Source organism: Nanorana parkeri, unplaced genomic scaffold, assembly GCF_000935625.1.
Source record: "Nanorana parkeri isolate BGI_ZX_2015 unplaced genomic scaffold, ASM93562v1 scaffold1012, whole genome shotgun sequence".
NCBI classification, from domain to species: domain Eukaryota; kingdom Metazoa; phylum Chordata; class Amphibia; order Anura; family Dicroglossidae; genus Nanorana; species Nanorana parkeri.
In genome coordinates, this window is record NW_017307280.1 from 274,789 (window position 1) to 294,531 (window position 19,743).

The 19,743-nt window shown below is 38.3% G+C and overlaps 1 protein-coding gene across 1 annotated transcript in view; it reads right to left on the minus strand.

Annotated features, from left to right (window-relative positions):
- DPYD (dihydropyrimidine dehydrogenase) overlaps nt 1–19,743 on the minus strand; it is a 582,181-nt gene that overhangs the window by 235,642 nt on the left and 326,796 nt on the right. The window contains exons 12-13 of the mRNA XM_018567128.1: nt 12,309–12,377; nt 2,904–2,987 (exon numbers count right to left, since the gene is read on the minus strand). Of these exons, the coding sequence (XP_018422630.1) occupies nt 2,904–2,987; nt 12,309–12,377 (153 nt within the window). The remainder of the gene's footprint in view (nt 1–2,903; nt 2,988–12,308; nt 12,378–19,743) is intronic.

Sequence of the window (19,743 nt, forward strand, 5' to 3'; positions counted from 1 at the left end):
TAAACATACCTTTTTTAAAGGTGTCTTCAGCTGTCCAGAGATATCACAGATCCTCTTTGCCCTCTTTCTCTAGTGGTGGGTGGAACTTATATTCTGCAGAGTAGAGCCACATAATGAGGTGGTGCTCCTCTCTGCAGCATTCTATCTTGAGCCAAGGCAAGGGGGAGGGACCTTAGCACATATGTTATTTCTGTAAAAGGTAACATCTTCTCCGGGAAAAACATTTGGAAAAATTGGCCTGAATTTTCATACTGTTATAGATCAGCAGCAAAGCTGGAACCAAATCCCTCAAGTGTTCCTCTTTTTGGTCTGATGCAAAGATATCTAGGAAAAGATTCTGTTTAACTATCAAAAGTGTTATTCTGCACTCTTATCTCTTGAAATGCCCATATAAAGGAAAAGTAATGGTGAAAAACAAACAATTCTTTTTAAACCAAATTTTTTTGGCATATCATTTCTTAATGGTCTGCATAACTGGGGGCATGGCAGGGGTGTGTCCATTACCTAAATACATTGTGCTGTAAGGTGTCCCTCTTTCTCATGTCAAAAAAATGTGGTCTCCTACCTTTCCACAGCCTGCTTTGTTCCAGGACTGAGAGGCAAGGGCATCACTGGATTTCACCTGCTAGTTGATATAGCAGCTACACAGCAAGTCAAAGCCCAGCCTGTCAATCAACCTCACTATTTATCTGTTCTCAGCCCAACACCCATTGCCTGAGCAATAGAATCATTCCCTAGCCTCTGTGTTAGCTCTTGAATACCTGTTTCTACAGTTACTGACTTCAGTTGATATTTGACCACGCTTGTTTACTGCCTGCCCTGACCTTTGGCTGTCTCCATTACTGATGTTGCCTGTCAACTGTGTACCATGCTCTGGTTTTATCCCTGGTCAGCTGCCATCTGCACAGGTGTTTGTGAAGGCTGCAATCTGGTACCCCAATTAGTACAATTAACCATTCCTTGAGGGGTACCTTTAAAGCAGTGGTTCTCAACCTGTGTAACCTCGGGACCCACATGTTTCCTTGGTAATCCACACCCTCTACAACATGAGGGGCCACTATCATGTTTGCCCAAGACACATACATCTAGGGAACACTACTTGTCTTAACACAAAATTTTAACAAAATTTAAGAGTTCAAGCATTTGGTAGACTATTTTGCAAATAATCAAATAAAAAATATATTTTAAATAAACTGATTCTGCTTTGTTGCTTTGAAAACTATTTGTTGTAATACCATTTACCATCAAAAAAAGTACTAGAAAATTTGATAAGTGCAAGCTTACTGAAACTTATTTTGACACAAAAGTAAATCTAATAATTTAGGCAATTCAATGATTAGGATTTAATAGATCCTATTTAATACAAATAGGTTTTAATATGCATCTTGTAAGGATGAGATTTTTTTTCCTATAGAATCCTGTTAAGGCTACATTGAGTTATAATTCTTGATTGCACCCAATAAGCAGCATAGTAAACACAAGATATGACTATACAAACTGGATTTAGTTACAAATTAAAAAATAAAAAACTTTGCTGATATGTTGTTTTCTTTGTGCCAGAACTATGCACTATGCAGGGTCTATGGTGGGCTGTGTGGGATCTTTGGTGCAGGGTCTCAGGTGGGCTGTGCAGGATCTATGGTGGGCTGTGCAGGGTCTGTGGTGGGGTCTGCACGATCTATGGAGGACTTTGTGGGGTCTCAGGTTGGTTCTGCTGGTCGATGGTGAGCTCTGCAGCATCTCAGGTTGTGACCCTGTAGAGCCCACAAGAGATGCTTTCCAGCCTGCCTGTGACCCCGGATTCCCTGCTACGCTATAAACACAACCTGTTAGAAGCTGGATACAGCATGCGTGCTCTATCCAGTGACTGACAGGTTACGCAAAATGTCTTAAACAGGAAGGGGCGGGGCAAATTTAGATTAGGGGGGTTCCCGAGTGTAGTCTTGCCTAGGGCAGCACAAAACCTAAATACACCACTGCATGAAGGGGGACGTTTATTATACCCATTGGAGAAGAATATTCTTGTTCTTGAGAAATCTTAAAGCTTGCTTGTGTTTCACTCCTGACATGCTTATTTGAGAGGTCGGCAGTGCTATGTTTAAATTTGTATTGTCTGGTATGGAGCAGTGTCAGCTTTCATCTATAGTTGCTTTGTCATGGACTGCTTTGCTTTTTTTAAATTAATGCAATATGATCTATTTGCTGCATTTGATCTACTTTTCCTCAATGAAAGTCAATTAGAATCCAGGGTGAATGCATGTAAAACATATAGCTGAAGCATTGGGAACCCACCATCAACACATAATAAAAGCATCTCAGAAGAGGTCAATTTTCCTTAAAAGCACTTGAAAGCAAGCTTCCTTTTGCCTGCAGCTGATGTGCTTCTCAATCTGACATGCTAAGGCACTTTGCGTCTTAAGCTGGGTACACATTGATATATTTTTTTCATTCAGCCAGATTCCTCCATCCACTAAACAGTGTTCAAATCTCCCCCTGTGTCATTTGTTTTCTGACAGCAGAGCCCACCACTGACAGAATACTTTAACAGTGCTTGCAACTGCTTGGCTGCATGCACTGTTCACCTGAAAATTTTCCAACATTTCCCTCGCCAAAAGTCATTCTAAACATTGACTTTTTTGAGGGTATAGGGCCACTCACGGATTGATTTTTCTGATGATTCCTACCAAAGCAAGCTATTATACAATATGCATTCTCAAAGTAGCAAATACATGTACTTATATAATTTCCTCCAATGTACAATCATGTGACCATATCTCTGACATGGACCTGGTATTTGTAGGCATTACAAAAACAGATTCAGTGCTGCTGGAGTGCTAACCAACCAATCAGCACCAAATGGTCCTCCAAGTAACTTTTTAATCAACCTGAAAAAATGCTCTCACCTGTCCACAAGCAAGACCCATGCCTCTTTCCCCCATTCCATGAGGACAAGAAAGGTTCAACTCTAGGGCATCTGCTCCTGAAGCCTGAAATTGAAGAAATGGAAAATAATTAGTGCTTCAGTATTATAAGGAAACAAAAAAAGCAATATAAATGAAATAAACTTAGATGCAAGATTCTTCTTTTGGATGTGTCATTTTTATTCTATTGTCATGCTAACGTGCAGTACAGACAGTGAGACCTCTACAAGGATACAAACAAACATTATGTAAGAGGGTATTGAGAGTGATGAGTGGGAGTTTAGTTCACAGTCACTTATAAATCAACTCTAGCCAACATGATTTTGTTGATTTTTAATATAATTGATGAAGATAAGAAATTCTGTCAGATTTTACCATTTCAGAGTCCTACCCGTTTCTGTTCTGAAGAAATATTAGTATTATTGCAGCATGTCCTTTCCAAACTGATTACTGAATGGGAGGGTCTGGGTTTACTATAATCACCTGGTGGACTTTCTGTGTTCAAATAAGGAAAAGTGCAGTGTTTGCATAACTTTAGAAGTCTAGGGATGCACAGATACTTTTCGAGTACCAGTGCAGATACTTGGCATTTTCATGAGAACTACCAGGGTTGCAGCGGTTGCAGCTGGGACCTGGCTCTGGCACTCCACCACTGTCCTGAAATCATTAGTCTGTATTGTTTTAGAAAAACTGTCACATGACAATAAACAAAAATGTATCAGTACTCGTACTTGTAAGTACTCGGCAAGTACCAGTACTCGTACTCACAAAACTGGTATCTGTGCATCCCTTTATATTTATAAAAACAAAATCGTACATTAAAACAGAGATGTACAAATCCCAGGAGCTCCGTGTGCTCCTTACAAATGACAGCTGCCTCCTAATTTTTGAATTTTTCTCTAGTGTAGTCTTGGAGCTCAAAAGTATTGTTACATGTACTCGTACTTGTACTGAGTACTGTACTTGGTATCTGTGCAACCCTAGATGTAACTAACCCTTATGGAGTATCTCACCATTCTCACCAAAAATTAAATGTATTTTTTTATGTCGAGTTTCTCTTTAGCAAGCCATACACATTAAGATTTTTCTTATTCAGCCCTGTGGACTGAACATGGGAAATCATTCAATTCCCCCATTCATGCTAAAGAGTGTGGATGGAGGAATCCCTCCGGCCATCTATTGTATTCGGACAGCCAGAGCCTGCTGTTGACAGAATACCTGAACAGTGACTGCAGCTAGTCACCAGTATTGCCAGTGGTCTTCCTGCAGCTGATCTGTTCCTCATTATTGATTTACCATTCTTTGTTTTGAAATGTGTCTTTGTGTGGAAGTGGCCATCTTGGTAGATGAGAGGCTTTGCTTCTTCATGTTAGAGCCTCCAGCAAGGAGAAAAGTAAGCAGGACAGTAGTGACTTCAACCAATCTCACTCCAAATCTCATGAGACTAGCACTCAGATTCAGCAGTGCGTTAGGAAGTGCTCTGCTGTTTTTAGGAGGAATTCCAAACAAAAATTACATTCCTCCAGGTGCTTATGCACAATTAAAGGGTAAGTTCACTTTCTCAAAGATTGAAAAAAAGGTAACTTACTTTTTAACATTTCTTAATGTTAAGGATTACTTTAGCAAGAAAATCTAAGTGATTTTTTAATAGAATGATCTGTTTTCTCAAATTTTACAGTGTTTATGTTATGTGATTAGTTTATTTCCAAATGATGCTTAGAGGAATTCATCTTTAAGAAGATAAAACACAAACATTTAATAAACCACATTTAAAGTAAAGATGTTATTGCTTTGCAAATATGAAATTGCATATAATTTCTTAATATAAATAATAGTATCCCTTTCATTAACCTGTAGTCACCAAGTCTTTTGAGCAGCTTATAAATATTGACCTGCTATGTCTTTGAATAGGGCATGCTTGGGAATGAAAAAGAATTACCTGCCCTGTGCTGATCACAGGCACATAATAAGAAAGACATCTTCAAAGAACAACATGTGGCCTCACACAGCTGAAACCGCATGCAGAACATAAGCACGATCCCATGGAGTGAGGATTAGTACCACATGGAGGGAGGATTACTCCACACTGTTCCTTTGTCTTTCACATAATACAAATAATACTGGAGCAAATAACTACATGAAGGTTATAGCCTACAAAACGGCTCACCATTAATAGCATTGGAGGATTTAGTATTTCTGCCTTATGTATATGATATGAATGGATGTGATTGGTGGCTTTTAGGTAACCAGAGGTAAAATCATGGGGGAAATTAGGCTGCAATGGCTTCCCTGAATGAGTTGCATGCCCCTCAACATATGCATAGTATGTACTAACTTTTGTTTAGCATAAAGGTGCCCACCCTTTAAAGCTAACTTTCCTTTCCTCAATCTAGTTAAAGTTGAACTCTAACTATAACCTCAGCTACTATAGTGCTTTTACTGCAATCCTCCCGGTTCTGCTGCAGGTGCTGTGCGACTTTCCCTCTCCTGTGAAAACACAGTGCTGCTCGCTCGGCACACTGGCCATTCAGAAAAAAAATAGTATTTTTATGAATGAATACTAGGCATTCTCTTATTGAATGAGGGGTGGTAATTTCATGACACCATGACAATCAGTGAATGCCTAGTATCACAATCAGAGAATGCCAAGTACCTAGTTGTTGTTATTATTTTCAAACATTATTCATATAGCGCCAACAGTTTGTACAGCTCTTTACAATATAAAGAAGACATTAAAGGTGCAATACAAATCAAGACAAGATGGGCCCTGATTGATATGCAGCATACATATGATACTCTTTTACCTGCCAAAGGATGTATATGACACTACTTACTGCTAAGGAATACACTGGTGCCCTCCCTCCACCCCCAGTCTTCTAATAGAAAAGTGAAAGAGCAGCAGCAGACTGGTAAAGTCATCCATTTCTGTACACTACTCTATCCTCCTATCAGTATGTTCCTTGTCAACACATACTCAAGCAGCACACCTGATTAGCTCTGGTAGACAAGCAGTCAGATACGAGGATCAGCAAAGCAGCCGAGTGTGCCTATACAGTCAACAAATATAGCTGCCTTGTGTATGAATAATTGCAAGCTATAGAGAGATACAATGTTTTTTTTTAATTAATGAGCAGGCATTGATAATATTGCTTATACTAATCTAATTACTTTAACATTTACAGGTTAAATAATGTTTTTAAAAAAGCAGTTCAATTAATGTAGATATTATTTCAAATAATGACTTTTTTAAATAAAGCTAGTGTAAGTATTTTGTATTTATATTATAATCTGCAATTTGCAATTTTGCAATTTGCAATTTGCTGGAAAGTAACATTCAGACTGGGAAAAATAGTGGCATTACTACTAGCCAATCAAGCTTTACTGCAGTGCTGCCAATTTAACAATGCTAACTTGCTGGTGGGTGAAGAGCACAGCATGAGTGATGACCCTGTGTGTCTTCATTTCCCAGGTAGCAAACTGAGGGTGGGCCCTCATCCAAGTTTTACTGTTTAAATGTAGCAGAGAAAAGGGAGGTCAGTGGGCTTGGTAAACTGTTGGTCAAAAGTGTCTACATTACAAGGCTAACAGAGTTGTGGATACTTTGGCAAGTAATAAATTTCAGGTGTGTATTTAGATATCTGACTGGTGTTTAGGTTTAATGCATGTGATTCACTACAGTCTCAAGTTTAGCTCACAAATTTGTATTGAGATGTAGTCCATTGCAGGAGCTAGCTTGGAGCAGTGACTGCTTTACAACACACACAGGGACCATGGGGAACAAAAGTTGCCACCCTTCAGAAGAAAGGACAGTGTCAGCATGAATTTAGAGATAATTTGAGGAACTACAGCTAAGTGATGCACACATAAGATAAAAATTTTTCAAATAATAACCAAAGTTTTGACAATATTTGTCTGTATCCCAGATACACATTCTCAATATGACATCACTGGCCAATTGTTGGGATCAGTAGGCAGCAGACCAGACAAAATAACTTGTCATGTAATATGTATTGTTTTTACCATTTACCCCACTAGTGCATCCTGGAGCCCTTCAGGAATGACACTAATTTTCACAAAATTTGAGAATTACACTCTCTCCCTTTCGTATGTTCTGCAGGCAATCTCAAGAGCTTGAGCAATCTCTGACTGGTTGGGGCATGACTGACCACATGGAAGGTTGGTGGTAAAGAGTGAAAGATAGTAAAATAAAAGACATGTTGTTTCAACAGCTTATTCTACCTCTTGTGGCTGTGCATGGCAATGTCACGGTGTAGTTTGGCAAATTTGGCACACAGGACTCTCAGCCGGAGGGGGCTGAGAGGGTCCAGAATGTAAAAAGTTTTATAAGGAAAAAGCTTGTTTTTCAGTTTCTTCTGGGTTTTCCAAATGGTGGCTGGGATCTGTAGCTCTGGGTAGGATGAAATCTCCAGTCCTGGGATCTGGACTTTGCCAATGACCAGTCTGGGCTGATCAGGTGGCTGAGAGCAGCCTTATTAAGAGATTGGGCCAGAGCTCAATGGAGTTGTTGGTGTGTGTGCTGGAGGCACATGATGGCCAAGCCAGGTGGTGTGGTGGAGTCACACAAGGAACAGTCAGGGAGGCTGGAGTATTTGGAAGGCTGAGATAGCCAGGCACACAATGGGTGTGTGTTGGAATCACAAAGATATGTGGTAAACTGCTTGGAGCTGAGGAAAAGCTACTGAGCGATATTGAGGAGACATACAATAAAGTCCTGGGACTGGGACACTGTGACTGAATGGGACAACCTGAGAACGGTGAGATGATTATATTCCGTTTGCTGAAAGACAAGCAGACTATGTGTTGTATTGCAGGAGAACACTAACACGTGTATTTATAAACAAATTTGTTGCACATTAACATAGAAAACCTTTGCTGGGTTTAAAACGCATATTTGTCAGGTTTTCACATTCACCATGTCAGGTAACATTCTCTGACATTTTCTGTTCTTCAGTAGGGAAAGTTACTTACTGTGTAAACAAATGTATAATATTTATTCTATTTAAAAGTCAGAAAATTTAATATTCACATTTTTAATCAGGTTCAGTATTTGGAGGCTTTATAAGTTTTGTTTTACTTTTTTTAAATAAAAAAATAAGAACACATAAACAAGAGATAGTTTTCTTTTGATTTCTGGGCTCTTTATCCTTTATTTTCAGGTGTTGATTCTGCCAGTAACACACTTACTGTCCAAGGATGTCTACACTCACTCCCTGTACTGTTATTTAGCATTGTCACCCTACACTGCTTAAGATTTACTTAATGCAACAACCACATCAAAGGACTGGCAAGCTGCAATATATTAAATTTTTGTTCTTGGATTTAGATTTTGAGGCACTTTAACTGTTCAGCAATGTGAGCAGGCATGCAAAAGAGTAATATTAAAATGGTCAAATACAAATTTTTATAATCTTGATTTAACTTGAAGAGAACTTTGTCCATTCAGGGAAAAATAGCAGGTTCACTGAATAACCCACCCTCCACTGCTGCTGATACTTATTATCATTGCACTCACTCTATTAAACTATTCTGGACCTGTTCTTGTGCCAAAAAGCAGCCTCTCATAAAGCCTCAATATTTATGCATTATTTTAATAAAAAGAAAAAGCATATAAGAAAAGAAAAACATTAAAATGGACAGTACAAAAATAATGACTAAACACAGAAAAAGGGAAAAATATACAGATTCAAAAAACACTTAATAAAATAAAGTTAACTGCCCTAAATACATACCACTGTCAATGGTTTACCTGTCAAAGGATTTGTAAGTCTGTTCAGTCCCTCTTAAAGCAGAAGTTGTTATATAAAAAAATCTTGCATGGGGTGTTTGCCATAATGTGTTAGTATGCACAGCATATAAGCACATTATGGCTGATCTACTTTGCAAACCTTGCAACCCCTCCATTCTCCCTTCCATTGCCAGTGCTGCAATCTCCTCACGGTCTTCTGCCCCTTGATTGGCAAGGCTGGCATGATGTAACTCCCGCACATATCAGTTACTTCATCTTGGCATGCCAGGTCTGTGCACTGGGCTGCGTATGCGTGGCTCAGTGCACAAAAAAAACATGCTGACAAGCAGGTAGGACCATTTTTGACAGAAGAGATCTGCACAGTCTCTTCTGCTAAAAAAAAAAAAACCTTACCTGTGCAATTTGTTAAAAATATTCTTTGTTTGCACTTTAAGATACAGACACCCCTGCCACAGTGCATCAGGCAGATGACAAACTGTGTTACTTTTGCATCTATCTAATTGAACCCAAATAAGCAGCTGTGCAAAATTAAAAGAAATCTCAGAAAGTTATAACTCTCAACCAGGTAATAAGGGTGTCACCTGGCAGTTTATCCTTTGTGAATATATCCATGTATTTTGGCTCTTTATCACTTAATTTAAATATTAAAACTTGTTAAATCTCAACTCTGAGACCTCTGCCTTTCACCTATTATGGACCAAAAAGTCTTAAAATAATATTAAACCATCCCTGTAAAAGTCAACATCTTATTTGTATACCCCTTAAGTCCTTGTTTTTTTTAAATTTCCCTTCTAGTGTCCTTTTCCAGGACAACCATTGATCAAAAATTACATCCAGTTAATTTCCCCCTGGAAGGTGGCTCCATCGCTCCCTGGCAAGCACTGTGCACTGACACGCAATGGCACCACCAAACCAACCAGCAAGCAGAAAATACATAAAGGTACATATGCACAAAGGAGTGAGCTGCAAGGAATCATGGAAGGTCATGCATAGGTCACTTGAATATGTGCAGAGCATTCCCTCTGTCCAAATTTTGAGGGAAGTGCTGCAAGGAGGCATGAGGATAGTAGAGGAAAGAAAACGTGAGTCTTTGGGGCAAAATAAGTATAAAGAAACTAATAATTTATTGTACTGTGCTGCTAAAAGGAAACATGCTTTTTCCATCTAAGGTTTATACTACTTTAAGTGTATCTCACAGGTGGATCCTTTTAAACTACAGAACAGACTGCTCTACTTCCATTATTTAATAGTGGGTCTAGTTTATCATTTTACATTATAAAAGATCATCACTCAGCAATTAAGACCAAAGTTATCCCCTGTGAATTAGCAAAGAACATACTGCATAATTCACAGAGCACACATACGGCTATACAAAACAGTTTGAGAAATGGCTGCCAAATGAGACGTAGACCTAATATATGCAATCCATTTTGTAAGTCGCCTAAACTACTACTTAATGCCCCTGCTATGCTTTCAGCTCTTGACCCCTGCCTAACGTGGCACTTTACTTTGAGAATTATTGTTTAATCAATAATGCACAATTGACCACTTTGGTGCAAGGCAGGCCTGCTCTAAATTGCTTTGGTGTGTAACAGAGGCCTTATATTAAAGGTAAATTGACACATAAGATGGAAACTATAAACCAATATATATACTGTCACATCCATAGCAGAGATGGCTCTTCAGCCTTGTTCTGCTTGTTAAATGAAACACGGGTAGGATAAACTACATTTTACACATGACTGTCGTTTTTAACATGGTATATAATACAGCACATTGAATTGTAAATCTACATCAAGCCACCGTCCAAGGCTCCCTTTTTGCAAATTGGCATCCATTAAAGATGAAAAGAACACTAAGCATTGCAGCTTTCTAAAAGGGAGAACACAACATAATAAAGCCATTTATCATAGACTGCTTAAAGTAGCAAAGCTCTTGTCAAGCATAGATTTTACAAAAGATTTCATGGTCAATTAGGTAAATACAGGTATAAAATGGACCTAGTCCTGAAGATCAGAAAGCCAATTACTGATCATGTTTAATTTCATCCCCCTAAATCCCCAAAGTGTGTTTTTTCCTCTTCCTTTAGTAGTTTACATTGCAAGGAGAAAATATAAAATAAGCAATATGTAGTTAGATACATTAAACACTTTGTGAAGCAAAACCAATTAGCAGGCTGTTATACTTAGCTAATGTGAAAGTATAAAAGATTCATTTATAGAACCTTAAATGTTTTAAAGGAAGGAAAACAAAAACATTTTTTAAGATGGTGTACTATAGAAATTAGTAATTATATTACATTACAGGTTTTACATTTAAATTGTTCTTTTTTTTCTTATTTGTTGTACTTTAAGGTTAAAATTAAATACATTTCCAGGGACAGATTATATTACAGAAATAAAAACAAAAGCTTTACATATTTGGATAGTCACCTGTACTATCCAGTACAACCCTCAAACACGCAAAGTCTATGTGAACTCAAAATGTAAAACTTCAGTTGTAATGCTTCAAGAAGAACTTCAGGCTTATCTTTGCTTTGTTATTTTAGTTCCCTAGGCAAAATAGGCATTTGACCCTTGCATTTTGGGGTGGCCCCACTGCAAGGGTTAATCATTCATATCCCAGAGTTCCTCTTTAAGCCATTTTTTTTATTTTATTTTTAGGACCTGTGTCATTTTTGTATTACCTCGTGAGCCTATTGGATATGATTACTTCTGTTCATAAGGTGTCAATGCTTGCTTGCTGCTTTAAAATACAGTTTTGTGTACACTCCTAAGAGAAGTCCGAAGGCGCATGCGCTTACACTGTACATGTCTGCTGGGCATTATAATTTCTCATATAGTTTGTCCTCCTCCAGCTCTGTGCCCTTTCCTCACCACTCTATTGCCCCTGCTCGCCTCTGCCATATTCTCCAGCAATTCTTTCACACCTAGCGTCTTTATTTTTTAACCATTGGGCAGCTACTGAAGAAGTCACTCCTGTGTATGTGTTCTGGAGTTACAGTATCTCAGAAGACGACTCCATTACTGGCATCCTACAGAGTGTACACTTCTCTGAGCATGTACACAGAAATTCCAGCAGAAAGAGGAAGGCGTCTTTTGAGAGAAGAGACATACATGGCCTCTTCTACCCAAATTTGATTTAACTGAATATAACAGATGACCCACTGCTTTGCTCTTAAATCATGATTTCCATGATGATAACATATAACTTTCCATCAGATCTCCCTATGTGTGTAAAAGCTTCTATGTCTACCTCAAGACAAATCAGGTTGTCTCAGCTGTCACAAACTGCTGTTATGTCTAAAAACGATTTCCCCCTAAGAAGTATGCTTATGGCACTGTTAGCAAGTAAAAAGCTGTTCCCCAACAGGCATCTTGGGGTGTTTGCTGTTAGGCAGGGCTTTAACTTATTTTAGATTTTAACTTTTAATGTGGTTCCAAATACAACTGACTGAAACAAATGTTTTCTCTAATAACACATGGACTGTAAACATTTTGGTATCTAGACCTATAGATCACAGACTATGCATCCAAAATATGTATGCTACTTGCTATTAAATAACTGATGCAAGCTGCAAAACCTGATTGGCATATTGAAATTTGATGGGGTTAATTTACCTCAGCCATTTGTGATAGTGTGATCCAGTCATCTTTGTTGTAGATGCACATTATGCTCGCAATGAGAATCTAAAATACAAGATTACAGCATTAGTTAATGAAAACATATTGCAAGGATAATTCAATTTTAAATTGTTTCTATGACTTTCAAGAACAATTGTCAGAAGTCTAGTCAATTCCAACTTTGTATACAATGAAAAAAATACATATACCACGGATAATAACAGTAAAAGAAACATATGTCGGGTCCCAAACTGAGTAGATACTTGGATGGGGTTGATCTTGCCGGAAATGCAATGTCCTTGTCACTTCTTGTGAGATGGAAGCATAAAACAATGTTATCTTCTTTCTGTAAACTAATAATCCCCCCACTCCGCATGTAAAGAAGATGGAGAGGAAGTCATGCTTGAAGTCCAGGCTAGAGTAACAACCAAGGCACCCTCCATAGACATAATGTAGGAGGGAGCATATTCCACCAGGGACATACCCCAGCGCACTTTTTGAAATACATGCAGGGCCATTTAAAGATGCATGAAGGTCTGGGAATATCATATACTTAGTGAAGCAAATTATGAAAACTGAAAGAGTAATCTGCATTATTTCACAATGGAGTGGTAGAAAAAGGATTTTTAAATATGATTTCAATTAAATTGTAATATTTGCAGAGAAAAACCTGTTTTGTTAAGGGAGCCTTGTCAAGGATTTATGTTTGCAATAAATAATAATAATTAAGAACAGCATCTTGAATTATCAGTGCTAATCAATTAGACCTCACCCAAAAGTGAGCATTACATTTTGCAATGCATAGGGGCCGAACGTTAGTGAGCGAATAGCCGAATGCTGCCGAGCAGCATTCAGCTCGGCTATTCTGCTCGGTACCTCTGCGCTACCGAGCAGAATAGAAAAGAAGTGCAATTAATGGGAAAAAAAAACAGTTGAAAAATTAATTTACAAATGGCTCCGCCCAGTTGTTATTGTTTAATGACAGATCAGCATCCCCAAGTCATTTGGGGACGCTGATCCGTCATTACAACTGGGTGGAGTGAGCCGCGAGCCGTGAGATCACAGCTGACTCTGCCCAGCTGTCATTTGCTTAGAGATTGGTCGGCTTTGGCCGACCATTCTCCACGCTTCGGTTGTCACAAGGATAGGCCTTCGGCTTGGCTGAGCCGCTAGGCTGCCCTCGGCTGCTGTATGGGCTATTGTAAATAGCCGTACAGCAGCCCTTCAGTTTGACTGAACCAAAGGGCAGGGGCGGCCGAAGAGAGCCGAACGATCACCCGAAGCTACGGTTATATTCTTCAGCTCCATAGTGAATAACCCCCTTAAAATAATGCATGAGATGCCTTTCTAAGATACCAGGGAAGAAAAGTAAATTTAGAAAAACACTTCTACAGCTTCCTTTCCAATAAGGCCCAATGTCTTTTTATTACAATTTTCTTGAATAGGTCAACCACAGTGTTGATGTGTGTGCAGACTTATCCATTTACTGAACTGGAACTATCCTATAACTATAGTTCATGAAAAAAATAATAAAATATCGTTGTGTTGCACATAGAAACCAGATTGCACCTGGGAGTTTGTTAGTGTACTATAATGATGATGTCCATTAGGGTTTCAGTTAGCCATACATACACTGTCCCTTTCCACCATAGTTCATAAATTAGTCTCGATATTGTTGTAGTTAGCCATTTTTGGACAACTATTTAACTTTGGTGTGCCCTATTGATGTAGATCAGAGAACAGAACAAGTGTAATGTAGCACATGGATGCGATCAGAGCCTTTTTAAACTTTTTTTAAGATGAAGGCTTAAACAAACCAACATGTCTTTGATCTTTCCTCTGGTGTACAGTGTGTTAAATAATCAATGGTCTAAAGTCAGGCTTTTATGTGCAACACAAAAAAAAACTAGTGAGGACGTCTTTCTTGTTTGATAAACAGAGCCTTACTCTGTTAAAGCATTTATTGTGGTACAGTTGTCAGTTCCAGTTGATCCAGATATGTTATATGTGTTTTTGTTTAGTTTTGAAACTGTAGGATTCATTAGCTTTTCCCCATGATCACTGTCAAGGCATTTAGGCATTTTAGTTAAAAAAACTGAATTAGGTATTCTTTTTGTTATGAAGTGGAACCAAAGGAAACCTTTTGTCATAATTTAATGACTGCTTCACCCTATTAGGGAGAATTGCTTTCAACTCCTATCCTAGTGATCCCCCACAGAGACATCAAATTCAACCTTGTAATCATTTTAGGTCTTAGAAAATACCTACCAAAATTATGTCTCCTGGGACATAAGCATAAACTGCAAGTTCTGGATGTAAAATAATAAAACAGAAGAAAGAATACAGTATGATATACCAAGAGTATTTGATACCCATGGAAAATCATTTTCTCTACAATAAAATTATATATTTGGCAATATGAATTAAGTATGTTAAAATGAAACAAATATCAATGACCAGGAAAAACATGTGCCCACGTGGCTTCTTCACAGTTAGAGTTGTGAAAGTGTGGAATAGAATCCCTCAGGAGCTAGTTCTAGCTAGCTCAGTTCATGGTTTTAAAAAAAAACTGGCCGCATTCCTAAATGCACAGATTATTACTAGATATTAACATTTTTGGAAGTAAAATAAACACCAGAGATTGTGATCCAGGGAATACCTGATTGCCTTAAGGGATCAGAAAGGAATTTTTCTCCCCTGTTGGAGTAAATTAAATGTTTTCCCTTCCTCTGGATCAACTGTGGGGACACCTATACATTGGTGGTTGGTGGAGAAGGACCCCTTACAATGGAGGGGCAGTGGAGAAAGGCCAGTAGGAGTATTAATGCCCTTTAGTTTAATAATCAGAAAGAAGAATTCACACCAAACCGATAGCTAAAAAGACAATTTGTATCAATAGTTACTTATCTGAGAGATGAGAGGACAGGCTTCACTGGTCACACTCTGTGACATGAGTGAGATCAGCCTAAGAACTATACAAATATAGGTAGAGGAACATTACTTGTAAGTAATATTTAACTTCAGTACAATACAATTTCTTCAGCTGTGTAAATTTCAATCTTAGCTCCCCAATATTTGAAAAACAGACAGCGATGCCCGTTAATATACAGCCGGCGGATCGCTTGTATGAGGTCCCGAGATGTGCGCCCCCCCCTCTGCGGCTCCCCCCCTCCCACTGTCACACTGGTCCCAGGCTCCGCTGTACCCGGTGAGAGCCCGGGACCAGCATAGTGCCTCTGTCACCTGGGATCAGAGGGAGGTCGGTTCACGACCTCCCTCCGATCCCCTCTCCGCTGTCAGAATGTGGAACTGATGTATATTACATCACTTCCGCATTCTTGTGTCACTCTCCAGCTTCAGATGCTGGAGAGAAGCTGATGAAGCAGATCTCTGCATCATCAGCTTCTTCAGGGGTGTCCTAGGTGACATTAGTGGTCTTGGAGACCCCGGATGTCTCCATAAAGAGGACCTGTCACATATTTTGCTATCACATAAGGGGTTTTTCTTAGCCCCCTATGTTATTGCAATACAATGAAGTGAAAAAAAAATAGGGACAAAAATGTAAGTGCCCCCCCCCCAAATGTAAAATTACAAAAAAATAAAAAAGAATTAAAAATGTTTTTATTTTTTTTAAAGCCCCCCCATACATACATGCATGCAAACAGTCAAACAGGCGTCGGATGCGCATACATGTGACAACGACGATTTCGCCCATTACTCCACACATGTTACATAACGTCGGAATGAGAGCAATAGTTCTAGGGCTATCAATCACTGATAAAACTGATGAGCTGTAAAAGCTTTTAAAGCGTCACCTATGGTCAATTTTGGGTATGGTAGTTTTTTTTGCGATTTCGAGGGTGCAATTTTAAAGCATAACATGTTTGGTGTCTATTTACCCGATGTGACCCCGTCTTTTATATTTTACCAAAAATATGGGTAATAATCATTGTTTCCTAATATAATTAATAAAACAACTTTTTTCCCAAAAATTTTCAATATTTTTCTTTAATAAAGTAAAAAATAAAAACCGCAGTGGTTATTAAATACCACCAAAAGAAAGCTCTATCTGTCCCCAAAAAAGGGTATAAAATTCATTTCAGTACAGTGTTGCATGATGGAATAAACGTCAATCAAAGTGCCGCAGCACTGAATACTGAAAAATGTGTCTAAACACCTGGTCTTGAAGTGGTTAAAATTCCCATACACATCACTATTATCTGCACAGTAGGCTCAGTTTAGAGTTTATCTGCTGATGGCACTTGTATGAACCTCTTGCTATCCATTCAGAAATCATTTAAATTGGATTTAACAATTGTTCATTTGAAACCCAGTTCAGCATGAGTATGCAGCTCTAAACTGTCATGACTTGCTTACTCTCTTTCTGCATATATATTACAACTGACACCATAACTTTAGATAGCCTGATCTATTGCAGAACTGTCCAGTCACTAGAAAAAGGCTTGTGTAGCCCAGTCTGTGTACATGTTGGTATCTTTACTGAGAAGTTGTTGTATTTCATCACAGATTTTAAAAAAACACTTAAAACTGGCAATCTGCCTGGTCCATTCTTTTAGCTTGGCAGATGCCATTTTTACATGGCCAATCCCACTCTTTACTCAATATTACATAGGACTTTAAAGAGAGTTTGGAGAGCCAGATATGGAAAACCCAGTGCCAGCCATAGGTAGTATGAAGGGCCTTCTATTTACAGCAGAGGTAACCACTCAAAATTACTGTTTTACTGCAGAAGGTTGGAGGTTTCTACATTAAAAAAAGGAAAGACAAGTAAATCTACTTGTATATATATTTCTCATTATTTTTTATACTTGTTATAAGCATTTTAAATTTTGAAAATACACTTACAATTAATGATGCCATCATATTTACATCACCCTGTCCCTCTCAGGTGAGAGATCAGGTATATTAAACAAAATTACAGAGCCATATAAGATAATTGCTTTACCATTGATTTTACAAATCAGTATTCTCCAAATATGGCACTTTTCCAAGGTCTAACACTTTGGCGCAAATAACACATTTCTATTCCGCGTAGCGTTTTAAGTCTGTGCAGCACCTTCCACAATTCATCACATATTAAAAAAACTGGTAGTGGGACCAATGAACTAAATAAAAGAAGCAGACAAATTGAATTCACAATGAAAAATCCAGAACAAGGTACAGGATAAGATTCATGTCTTGCTCAGACGTAGTGCGCTGATGCTAAGCAGCCTGTAAATAGACCTCAGTAACGTGACTGGAATAGAATGCTATTGTCAAGCACATTAGAAATCAAGGCAACTATTTCTGTTCAGGATATACGCTAAATTTTTTATTAGACAAAAGTACAAGCGAGTCAGAGGTGAGCTGCTGTAAATTAGAAGTGGCTGAGTAAGGTTTTGTCAAATTATATTCACGAAGCACGAAGGTCCTCTGGGATCTCACCAAAAAAGTGTAGAGTCTGGAATGTGATGCCTTCAACAGCTGTTAATTTCATTAACAAGTTTATTAATTAGAGAAACATTGCCCTGTTTAAATAATTATTACAGAACATTGCATTGAAATGTTTCAAGGAGGAAAACAACACTGACACTTATCTTCTGCATTGCAGTATTCAAGAAATGTTCGCATTACTATCTCCGTTCTTTGTCTCTATGTAAATGTAAATGTAGCAAGATCAGGGGTTTGTTAGAAAGACAGTGACCTTTATTTTTCTACTACTTCCACATTTTACCCACACTGCATCCAAAAAAAAAAAGCAGATTCAAGTAAAGGGCATTTAACATGATGTATGTATTAGCAAGTTTTGGTTGTTGTCTACAACCAAAACTTGGTATGGACTACCAATCAGTCCCTATGGCCAATATTTACCATTCCTCTACCAATAGTTACCAAGATTGAATACAATTACAAAGACAAGGTTAATCAGAAGTTTATTTTTAGTAGATATGTTTAAATATGTGCCATTGAGAATTACATTACCTCCCATTGACAGGGATATATTAATAGAAAGAGAGATTGGCCAGCTGTTATGCTCATATTTAAGGGGCTTTAAAAATAAATACAGTCAATATGGGGTAAGTTCATATGTTTAATTCACCTCTGCGTAGGACATCTGTCTCATTTTTTTTTACAGGACCTACAAATTCTCTTTAAAGAGTAACGACATGTTTGCACTTAATAAAGTGAATAGCTGCATAACAGAAACTTAAAACGGAATAAAATATACTTGATGGTTACAGTCCCTTCACTGTGTAGTGCAGCAGAAAAAGAGAAGGTGGAGGCCCCTCAGTAATGCCACAAATCCCAAAACCCCACTTACCCCTTCACCACTACTAATATTTGCATTCTCCCACCAACCAATCTGTGATCATATTCTATAACCTTATAAATAAAAGTGCCCACCTAACTATTGGCCGGGACTGGACCCTACTGTAAATAATTGTCTAGCATCATTAGATGATAAAATAAGTAATGAAGTGATAAAGGAAGTAACAGCATGAATACATTATCCCAGGAAACATGGGAATTATGTGGTTGTTCTTCATCACTTCTCCCAACCTGCATAATGCTGTAGAAGACTCCACCCATATTAAACAGACATTCAGACCTTATGTGAACTGCAGCCTGTTAAGATCATGGCAAATAAAAGGTTTAGAGTCATAAATAGAGAGTATACATCAAATTTAAATGATAAAGAAATAATCAGGAAAGACACTTGTGAATGATTGTAAATTTCTATCCCCACTGTGCAGTTACACTGTTAATAAAGATAAGTGTGTGTATGGTCTTGAAGTATATTCGAATAACCCCAGGGATTTGTGCTTATTTGCTGTAATGTGATTACCTGGTTTAGAAATAACCTATTATGGTGTTAGTGGACCTTCCATGTGGCTAGAGTAATATAGGCCCTAAAGAGAAATGAGGCACAGATTCTAAGAAGCTGGCAGGTAGTCACTAGATAACCCAGCAAGGAATAATGGGCAGCTCCAAAGTTTTAAGCCCTGGAATACATCTTCACTCGCAACAGCTGAATGCAACAAGGTGTAGTAGACTGTGGTCAAGACAAGCAAAAGGGTATAGTGGGCAGCATATAGGAATTGTCAGAGTGAATCCAAGTCATCAATGGAAATCTGGGACAGTTACAGGCAAACACAAGAACAGGAACAGCCTAGGAACAGAATCTAATAGGGATCTTTGCTCAGGCAATTCCCAAACAAGCAAGTTTAAATAGCTTTCCTGCATATGACAGCAGATGAATGGCAGAGTTGCACTTTTCAATATAAACCAGTAGAGGAAGCATTGGAATGATTAAACACATGCTCAGGGTAAGATTTGGCAAAAGTTCAGTGGGAGGTAAAAATTCATTGTGCATGAAAGAAAAAGTATCCCTCAGCATTCAGTCTAGGTGAGAAACAGGCTGATTCTGCAG